At 40.2% G+C, this 10,958-nt stretch overlaps 1 protein-coding gene across 4 annotated transcripts in view; it reads right to left on the minus strand.

Annotated features, from left to right (window-relative positions):
* The window catches only part of erbb3b (erb-b2 receptor tyrosine kinase 3b), a 45,441-nt gene extending 39,270 nt beyond the window's left edge, over window positions 1–6,171 (minus strand). The window contains exon 1 of one of the 4 annotated variants that reach the window (XM_061903350.1): window positions 5,876–6,171. In XM_061903350.1, coding sequence (XP_061759334.1) covers window positions 5,876–5,954 — 79 coding nt within the window. In that variant the 5' untranslated portion in view covers window positions 5,955–6,171. The remainder of the gene's footprint in view (window positions 1–5,875) is intronic. The other 3 variants (XM_061903348.1, XM_061903349.1, XM_061903351.1) reach the window with 3 other exon arrangements.
* Between the last annotated feature and the right edge of the window lie 4,787 nt (window positions 6,172–10,958).

Raw genomic sequence — 10,958 nt, forward strand, 5'->3', positions numbered from 1 at the left:
ATGACGTATACATGCTACCAAATAAGTATTAGCGATTTCACATTGCAATTTCAAAATTCAAATTCTAAATTTGGTAACAAAAACTACAACTAAGATGCACATTAAAATTAAACAGCAAGTGTGTAAAAAGTACAATACTTACAGTATAAAGACCTTTTAGGGTGCAACAAAATATTTTATTTAGCATAAGGTAAACACCCCTTCCTGGCTAGGCAACAGACCGTTGTTTATACTCTACTGCCTAACGTCTTGGAATCAGGTACGATATAATACTTGCATCGATTTGCTGAGACTGTATAAGATCAAATGTGAAAGTTACCCATCTGTAATCATAGCTAGGGTGCCCTTGAGCAAAGCCCCTCGCTTCCCCAAAAGTGTGCCACTAATGATCCGTTATGCTATATTGCTATGCTATATTGTTATACTATATATTGCTGTACTATATGGCTATGCTATATGGTCACCACTGTGATGAGGAATTTTTCCCAATATACCATATTTATTTGATATATTTTCTCATGTTTTGCTTTGCCTAAGGGCACCGAGAGCCCCCCCCCCCAAAAAAACTCCACGATTCAGATGAGTGCCAGCTGCACACAGGCAATGCGAAACATGAGACGACCAATGGCCAGAAATATAAAACAATGCATGCATGCAGGGGAAAAAAGTGGGGTGTATGTGTAAGTGGGGATATTATACCGGGGCCCGAAACACACCGCAGACTTTTGAGAAGTTTAAAGATTAAAATATGTAAGTTAAAAAAAATTACATCATAAATAATCGTCTAAAATTAGTATGGCCGTGACAGTTCAATAATAAGTCAGCTCGAATCAAATAATATAAAAAAATCTATCGGTGGCAACATATGGGAGAAAGTTATGTACAAGTTTCACTTTTGTATCTCATTGCCCATAACTGTGGTGCAGTCAAGGACCCTTGATTAAAGAGGTGTCACTAGGTTTTAAAGACAGGGGAGACTTAAACCCCAGGAGATGCATTGATGATAATATAATCATAATAATGATGTATTATTGAGATTGGTATTGTCCACTGACAATTATCCTTTGAGTATCAGATCATTTCTACTTTACACTCCGAAGTAAAGGAAAACTTAACAGATTTATAATCATATTCAAATGAATAATGAGGTTAAATCAGGATTGTCAAACTCATTTTAGCACAGGTAAATCTATTACCACGTGGGCTGGAAATGTAAAATCATGGCATAATAACTTTAAAATACAACTACGACAACTTCGAATTGTTTCATTTGTTTTACTTTGGCCCAAAATACAAACCCTGTTTCCATATGAGTTGGGAAATTGTGTTAGATGTAAATATAAACGGAATACAATGATTTGCAAATCATTTTCAACCCATATTCAATTGAATATGCTACAAAGACAACACATTTGATGTTCAAACTGATAAACAATTTTTTTTGTTCAAATAATCATTAACTTTAGAATTTAATGCCAGCAACACGTGACAAAGAAGTTGGGAAAGGTGGCAATAAATACTGATAAAGTTGAGGAATGCTCATCTAACACTTATTTGGAACATCCCACAGGTGTGCAGGCTAATTGGGAACAGGTGGGTGCCATGATTGGGTATAAAAACAGCTTCCCAAAAATACTCAGTCTTTCACAAGAAAGGATTGGGTGAGGTACACCCCTTTGTCCACAACTGCGTGAGCAAATAGTCAAACAGTTTAAGAAAAACGTTTCTTTAAGTGCTATTGTAAGAAATTTAGGGATTTCAACGTTAATGGTCCATAATATCATCAAAAGGTTCAGAGAATCTGGAGAAATCACTCCACGTAAGCGGCATGGCCAGAAACCAACATTGAATGACCATGACCTTCGATCCCTCAGACGACACTGTATCAAAAACCGACATCAATCTCTAAAGGATATTACCACATGGGCTCAGGAATACTTCAGAAAACCACTGTCACTAAATACAGTTTGTCGCTACATCTGTAAGTGCAAGTTAAAGCTCTACTACACAAAGCAAAAGCCATTTATCAACAACATCCAGAAACGCCGCCAGCTTCTCTGGGACCGACATCATCTAAGATGAACTGATGCAAAGTGGAAAAGTGTTCTGTGGTCTGACGAGTCCACATTTCAAATTGTTTTTGGAAATATTCGATATTGTGTCATTCGGACCAAAGGGGAAACGAACCATCCAGACTGTTATCGACGCAAAGTTCAAACGCCAGTATCTGTGATGGTATGGGGGTGCATTAGTGCCCAAGGCATGGGTGACTTACACATCTGTGAAGGTATTATTAATGCTGAAAGGTACATACAGGTTTTGGAACAACATATGCTGCCATCTAAGCGCCGTTTTTTTCATGGACGCCCCTGCTTGTTTCAGCAAGACAATTTCAAGCCTTATTCAGCACGTGTTACAACAGCGTTGCTTCATAAAAAAGAGTGTGGGTACTTTGCTGGCCCGCCTGCAGTCCAGACGTGTATCCCATCGAAAATGTGTGGCGCATTATCAAGCGTTAATTATGACAGTGGAGACCCCGGACTGTTGAACGACTGAAGCTCTACATAAAACAAGAATGGGAAAGAATTCCACTTTCAAAGCTTCAACAATTAGTTTCCTCAGTTTCCAAACGTTTATTGAGTGTTGTTAAAAGAAAAGGAGATGTAACACAGTGGTGAACATGCCCTTTCCCAACTACTTTGGCACATGTTACAGCCATGAAATTTTAAGTTAATTATTATTTGCAAAAAAAAAATACAATTTATGAGTTTGAACATCAAATATCTTGTCTTTGTAGTGCATTCAATTGAATATGGGCTGAAAAGGATTTGCAAATCATTGTATTCCGTTTATATTTACATCTAACACAATTTCCCAACTCATATGGAAACGGGGTTTGTAGAACAAGCACATTCTGAAAATGTACATAGCACAAATAATCTTTTTGACGAAACACTTCAAGTTAGTTGAAAATTCTGAGGAAAAAAATGGTATAGTTTCAAACACACCATGAAGAACACAATGAACTTAGACTTTGATCTCAGTGTATCTACAAAGCAATTACACTTTAAGTCACAGCCCATCTAGCATTGAACAAAAAACTAAATAAAACGTAAATAAAAACTCTTTATGTATCAACTACCTAATTTGTCATTTCTACTGTTCACTTTCTTTAAATTTGCTCATAAGACAATTTTAACAGATCTATGTTAATCTCATGCTGCATTTTATAGGGTCACCAAATGTTTATTTTACTCCTGTTTGTTTTACGGTAGGTTGAGGGGCAGGAGTCACAGCCCTGCTTTACCGTGTACCTCTTGCTTGGTATACTTGCTCGCCCCGGTAAAAACTATTTGCTTGCCTAACAGAATTGTTATTGCGACATCCAGTGGACACATTTAGAACAGTAGTTTCTTTCATTTAAAAATACAGCTCCATTTTACACAATGTTACAATTTTACACTTACCCAACTCATCTGGATTGAACCTGTTCGCAGGCTTGTTTGACATCCCTGGGTTACATGATTATTGAAATTCCTATTACGGCCACTTTATATAGAATTTGTGGGTACTTTTTTATGATACGTTTTTTAAAAAGCTGGTTTCAACCATTTCGTGCAATAATAAGTTTGATTGCAAGTGAACATATCCAGTGTGTGTGTATGTCACAGAGAGTCTTGTGTATGCAGGTGTGCTGTAATTGCTGACATAGCATCACTGTGTAGTGTGAGTTCCACGTGTTGGTTGAACAATATGAAGAAGAAGAAAACAGTCTCGTAGTCCATCATCATCAACCTGACACGCGGAGCAGTCCAGGCCTCGGGGGCTGACGGAATAACGGGCAAAGGGTCGAGGAGTAAAGGCTTCTCTCACACAACGTTCTTATTGTGATGAAGCTATTAATGTGGACAGTGTGTCTCAGTGCAGTGACAGTACTTCTGTGTGTACGTGTGTGTGTGCATGTGTGTGTGCGTGTGTCTGAGATGAGCGACTGAGATCATACCAAAAGACAATGGCTCATGTGTGCCATCTCTTTTGGCAATGAGAACGGAAATATCATGAACAGAAGAGGACACAGACAGAAAATTATTGCTTAACAGGCAACATTTGTGCTAAAAGATGATTACATTGCTCAAAACAAGTTGGAATAGTCCTGCTCCATCCCTATTTTAAGTGCCACACCTTCAGTTTTATCCTGTTATTTCCTATTTTATTTATTACTGCAATTATTTTTTCCATCCAATCGGGCGGAAGGCGGGGTACACCCTGGACAAGTCACTACCTCATCGCAGGGCCAAAACAGATAGACAGACCACATTCACACACTAGGGACCATTTAGTGTTGCCAATCAACCTGTCCCCAAGTGCATGTCTTTGGAAGTGGGAGGGAGCCAGAGTACCCGGAGGGAACCTACGCATCCACGGGGAGAACATGCAAACTCCACACAGAAAGATCCTGAGCCCGGGATTGAACCCAGGACTAGTCAGGACCTTTGTATTGTGAGGCAGACGCACTAACCCCTCTTCCACTGTGAAGCCCTTACTACATTTAGTGTTTTTTTAATTTATCAATTCATTTATATTTTATTTTTAATATACATACATATATACATTTTTAAAATATTTATTTTCATTATTTTCTACACGATCCTAATTTTTGTAATGGTTTATTTTGTTATTGTCCATGGTGATGTGTGTGTGTGCCGGAATGTGTGAGTGTATACACATGTTTTGGTCCTTTTTAAATTAGTGTAAAGTACTTAGTGTTGCATCATGCCTGTATATGAAACGTTTTGATGTGATTTGGTTTGATGATGGCAGACACCTTATCAACAGGCTTACCAACATGATGAAAATAATCAAATGCGCTCATAGATCATGTATATTTTTAGGGTCCAAACTACCAAATTGAGAATATGGAGAAGGTCACTTTTGGGTAATACAAACCTTGCATTGATTATTGTTGCATAAAGAAGTGTCACTAAGATATGTTTCCAATACTTTTCCAATAAGCAGGAAATAGCAGTAAGAGTATGTTTATAGTGCATATTAAATAGGTCCATCAGTTGTTTTACACCAGTGGTTCTTAACCTGGGTTCGATCGAACCATAGGGGTTCGTTGAGTCGGCCTCAGGGGTTCGGCGGAGGTCAAAACACACCCGACTCATCGTGTCAATAAAAACTTCTCCCTATTGGGGTATTACGGATACGGCAACAGCAGAAGTAACACTGATTTGCAGGTTTGTTGTGTGTTGTGTTGTTGTGAGTTGATGCACTGTGTTGGTTTTGTTCTTTGAACAAGGTGATGTTCATACACGGTTCATTTTGTGCACCAGTAAAAAAACATGGTAACACTTTAGTATGGGAACATATTCACCATTAATTAGTGGCTTATTAACATGCAAATTAGTAACATATTGGCTCTTAACTAGTCATCATTAAGTACTTATTAATGCCTTATTCGGCATGGCCTCATTATAACCCTAACCCTCTAACCCTAACCAAATAACTATAAATTAAGTCTTTGTTACTTAGAATATGTTCCCTAATGTCCAATAGCCTTTAAATTAAGTCTTTGTTACTTCTCCATACTAAAGTGTTACCAAAAACACATAACTTTGTCTTGAATTTGAAAAAAAAACATTTTATTTTTTACTAAGAAGGGTTCGATGAATGCGCATATGAAACTAATGGGGTTCGGTAACTCCAACAAGGTTAAAAACCACTGTTCTACACAAAGGGCATTTATATTGGGTCTATTCATCACCAGCGGTTTAGAAGACTTGGCTTTAAATCTGCATTAATTGGCTTATTAAACACTTAATGGTTCTCAATGACACTGCAAACAATTCAGGTAAAAATATAAATCACTTACCTTCATGTGTTTGTGATAATGTTGCATGCAAACTCCAGGACAATGTCAGAGACACTAAAATGACCAACTGCTGCTTCATGTTGGCATTCAATCTGTTCACTGGAATGTCACCATGTCACATAAAGTCCAGGTGGTCCTCCACAAGTTGTGCAAAACCCTTTTCTCACTCTGTCTCTGCTGCAATCACCAACAACAAGGCGTAGAAGTCATCCTTTCTCACAGCCAAACAACACCAGAGAAACGCGCCAATGGATGAAAACAGCCAACAAGTGGCAGTTTATTTTGAGCAGGAACTTCCCTCCCAGACCAAACAGTCTGATTGGCCAGGAGACAGATTTTCCCACCAACCACGACCCGGTCCGTCTTTTTTTTTTTTCCAATTTATTCATTGATTTCACGAACAGAGGTCACAGCTGTGGAGCTGGATTTCCATTAACTGCGGAGTAAATTAACTTACATTTTCACTAACATGGAACATGTCAAACACAGCCCGTGACACTTAATAGCGCCTATTTACAGTTATTCGTCAGCATGATATTTTAGAGCATTGCAAAGTAAAGTGAACATTACACAACTCTTAAATGCACAGATGTGTTTCATGTGTATGTCCAGCAGCGCTGCACTGCAGAGAGTGGCTGCACTGTTGGCGCTGTAAAGAGCAGTATTGTCCCCCTTCTGCCCGCTTAATCACCTCTTTGATGCGCATGGAGCAGCCGGCCACAATGCTCACATTGTCACACGGTCAAGTAACTTCTCTGCTCCCCCAAAACAGGCTTAATTTGTGAACACAGCCTCAAAGCAGTCGAGATTCCTCGACATGACTTTGGGACGACTCACTAATGGAACTTGTTCTGACAAACTGTGACTCATGCAGAGCCTCATTGTCCCTGGCGGACGTTGGATAGCTGAGTGCTGTTTGTCTCGCATTTACAAACCCCGTTTCCATATGAGTTGGAAAATTTTGTTAGATGTAAATATAAACGGAATACTATGATTTGCAAATCATTTTCAACCCATATTCAGTTGAATATGCTACAAAAACAACATATTTGATGTTCCAACATATAGACATTTTTTTTTGCAAATAATCCTCAACTTTAGAATTTGATGCCAGCAACACGTGACAAATAAGTTGGAAAAGGTGGCAATAAATACTGATAAAGTTGAGGAATGCTTATCAAACACTTATTTGGAACATCCCACAGGTGTGCAGGCTAATTGGGAACAGGTGGGTGCCATGATTGGGTATAAAAACAGCTTCCCAAAAAATGCTCAGTCTTTCACAAGAAAGGATGGGGTGAGGTACACCCCTTTTTCCACAACTGCAAGAACAAATACTCAAACAGTTTAAGAACAACGTTTCACAAAGTGCAATTGCAAGAAATTTAGAGATTTCGACATCTACGGTCCATAATATCATCAAAAGGTTCAGAAAATCTGGAGAAATCACTCCACGTAAGCGACATGGCCAGAAACCAACATTGAATGACCGTGACCTTCGATCTCTCAGACGGCACTGTATCAAAAACCGACATCACTCTCTAAATGATATCACCACATGGGCTCAGGAAAACCACTGTCACTAAATACAGTTCGTCGCCACATCTGTAAGTGCAAGTTAAAGCTCTACTATGCAAAGCGAAAGCCATTTATTAAAAGCATCCCAAAATGTTTCCGGCTTCTCTGGGCCCGAGATCATCTAAGATGGACTGATGCAAAGTGGAAAAGTGTTCTGTGGTCTGACGAGTCCACATTTCAAATTGTGTTTGGAAATATTCGACAAGGTGTCATCCGGACCAAAGGGGAAGCGAACCATCCAGACTGTTATCGATGCAAAGTTCAAAAGCCAGCATCTGTGATCGTATGGGGGTGCATTACTGCCCAAGGCATGGGTAACTTACACATCTGTGAAGGTACCATTAATGCTGAAAGGTACATACAGGTTTTGGAAAAACATATGCTGTCATCTAAGCGCCGTCTTTTTCATGGACACCCCTGCTTATTTCAGCAAACCAGTGCCAAGCCACATTCAGCACGTGTTACAACAGCATGGCTTCGTAAAAAAAGTGTGCCTCCTATCCTGGCCCGCCTGCAGTCCAGACCTGTCTCCCATCGAAAATGTGTGCCGCATTATGAAGCGTAAAATACGACAGCGGAGACCCCGGACTGTTGAACGACTGAAGCTCTACATAAAACAAAAATGGGAAAGAATTCCACTTTCAAAGCTTCAACAATTAGTTTCCTCAGTTCCCAAACGTTTATTGAGTGTTGTTTAAAGAAAAGGTGATGTAACACAGTTGTGAACATGCCCTTTCCCAACTACTTTGGCACGTGTTGCAGCCATGAAATTCTAAGTTAACTATTATTTGCAAAAAAAAAAACAAAGTTTATGAGTTTGAACGTCAAATATCTTGTCTTTGTAGTGCATTCAATTGAATATGGGTTGAAAATGATTTGCAAATCATTGTATTCCGTTTATATTTACATCTAACACAGTTTATCAACTCATATGAAAACGGGGTTTGTACTTTCAATAGGAGAATTGCGGGGTGAGTAGTCACACTTTTCCCTCTAGTCCAGTTGACCCCAGGGTGCAGGGATGGCAGAAGTGCAGGTAAAATGTATGTAATCCCAAAAATAGTGCACAAAGAGCACAAAAAGGCATAAGAAGCATGACCATAGTAACTAATTAGAAGACCATAATAACTAATTAGATGACCATAATAACTAATTAGATGACCATAGTAACTAATTAGATGACCATAGTAACTAGTATATCATGTAAAAGCGCAGATTCCGACCATTGATATACTTTGTATAGTTCAAGACATTTGAAAACATCACTGCACATCATAATGGCAGCTACAGTTTCCATATTAAAGATCTAAAAAAGCATGCGGCCCCCAGGCCTTAATTTTGCCAAGGTCTGCAACTTGTAACTTGAGGGTTCCAAGTTCGATTCTCCCTTCCGCCATCCTAGTCACTGCTGTTGTGTCCTTGGACAAGACACAACATGCTACCACACTGGTTTAAATCTAGCTTTGAGATGGGGATAATGGGTTTCACTATGAAAAAAGCTATGACTCTCTAGATTAAAATGCTATATAAATATGATTCACAAACAGAAAAGACAATGTAGGTGAGCTCTAATCCTAAATTTCTACATTTCAATACCACAATTGGAGAAACAGGGCAACACGGTGGTTCCAGGGTTAGTGCATGTGCCTCAAGTTACGAAGGTCATGGGTTCGATCCCCTGGCTCAGGGTCTTTGTGTGGAGTTTGCATGTTCATCAATCAATGTTTATTTATATAGCCCCAAATCACAAATGTCTCAAAGGACTGCACAAATCATTACGACTACAACATCCTCGGAAGAACCCACAAAAGGGCAAGGAAAACTCACACCCAGTGAGCAGGGAGAATTCACATCCAGTGGGACGCCAGTGACAATGCTGACTATGAGAAACCTTGGAGAGGACTTCAGATGTGGGCAACCCCCCCCCCCCCCCCCCCCCCCTCTAGGGGACCGAAGGCATTGGATGTCGAGCGGGTCTAACATGATACTGTGAAAGTTCAATCCATAGTGGCTCCAACACAGCCGCGAGAGTTCAGTTCAAGCGGATCCAAGACAGCAGCGAGAGTCCCGTCCACAGGAGACCATCTCAAGCGGAGGCAGATCAGCAGCGTAGAGATGTCCCCAACCGATACAGGCGAGCGGTCCATCCTGGGTCCCGACGAGCAGTCCATCCTGGGTCTCGACTCTGAACAGCCAGTACTTCATCCATGGTCATCGGACCGGACCCCTTCCACAAGGGAGGGGGGGACATAGGAGAAAGAAAAGAAGCGGCAGATCAACTGGTCTAAAAAGGAGGTCTATTTAAAGGCTAGAGTATACAGATGAGTTTTAAGGTGAGACTTAAATGCTTCTACTGAGGTAGCATCTCGAACTGTTACCGGGAGGGCATTCCAGAGTACTGGAGCCCGAACGGAAAATGCTCTATAGCCCGCAGACTTTTTTTGGGCTCTAGGAATCACTAATAAGCCGGAGTCTTTTGAACGCAGATTTCTTGCCGGGACATATGGTACAATACAATCGGCAAGATAGGCTGGAGCTAGACCGTGTAGTATTTTATACGTAATTAGTAAAACCTTAAAGTCACATCTTAAGTGCACAGGAAGCCAGTGCAGGTGAGCCAGTACAGGCGTAATATGATCAAACTTTCTTGTTCTTGTCAAAAGTCTAGCAGCCGCATTTTGTACCAACTGTAATCTTTTAATGCTAGACATGGGGAGACCCGAAAATAATACGTTACAGTAATCGAGACGAGATGTAACAAACGTATGGATAAAGATCTCAGCGTCTTTAGTGGACAAAATGGAGCGAATTTTAGCGATATTACGGAGATGAAAGAAGGCCGTTTTAGTATCGCTTTTAATGTGTGACTCAAAGGAGAGAGTTGGGTCGAAGATAATACCCAGATTTTTTACAGAGTCACCTTGTTTTATTATTTGGTTGTCAAATGTTAAAGTTGTATTATTAAATAGAGGTCGGTGTCTAGCAGGACCGATAATCAGTATTTCCGTTTTTTTGGCGTTAAGTTGCAAAAAGTTAGCGGACATCCATTGTTTAATTTCATTAAGACACGCTTCCAACTGACTACGGTCTGGCGTGTTGGTCAGCTTTAGGGGCATGTAGAGTTGGGTGTCATCAGCATAGCAGTGAAAGCTAATACCGTATTTGCGTATGACGTCACCCAGCGGCAGCATGTAGATGCTGAATAGTAGAGGGCCAAGGACCGAACCCTGGGGAACTCCACACGTTACCTTAACATAGTCCGAGGTCACACTGTTATGGGAGACGCACTGCATCCTATCAGTAAGATAAGAGTTAAACCAAGACAGGGCTGAGTCTGACATACCAATTCGTGTTTTGATACGCTCTAATAAAATATTATGATCGACGGTATCGAAAGCAGCGCTAAGATCGAGGAGCAGCAACATAGATGACACATCAGAGTCCATCGTTAGCAATAGATCATTAGTCAATTTTGCGAGGGCTGTCTCAGTCGAGTGATTTGCCC

The sequence above is a fragment of the Nerophis ophidion genome, linkage group LG06, assembly GCF_033978795.1.
Source record: "Nerophis ophidion isolate RoL-2023_Sa linkage group LG06, RoL_Noph_v1.0, whole genome shotgun sequence".
In the NCBI taxonomy this organism is placed as follows: Eukaryota; Metazoa; Chordata; class Actinopteri; order Syngnathiformes; family Syngnathidae; genus Nerophis; species Nerophis ophidion.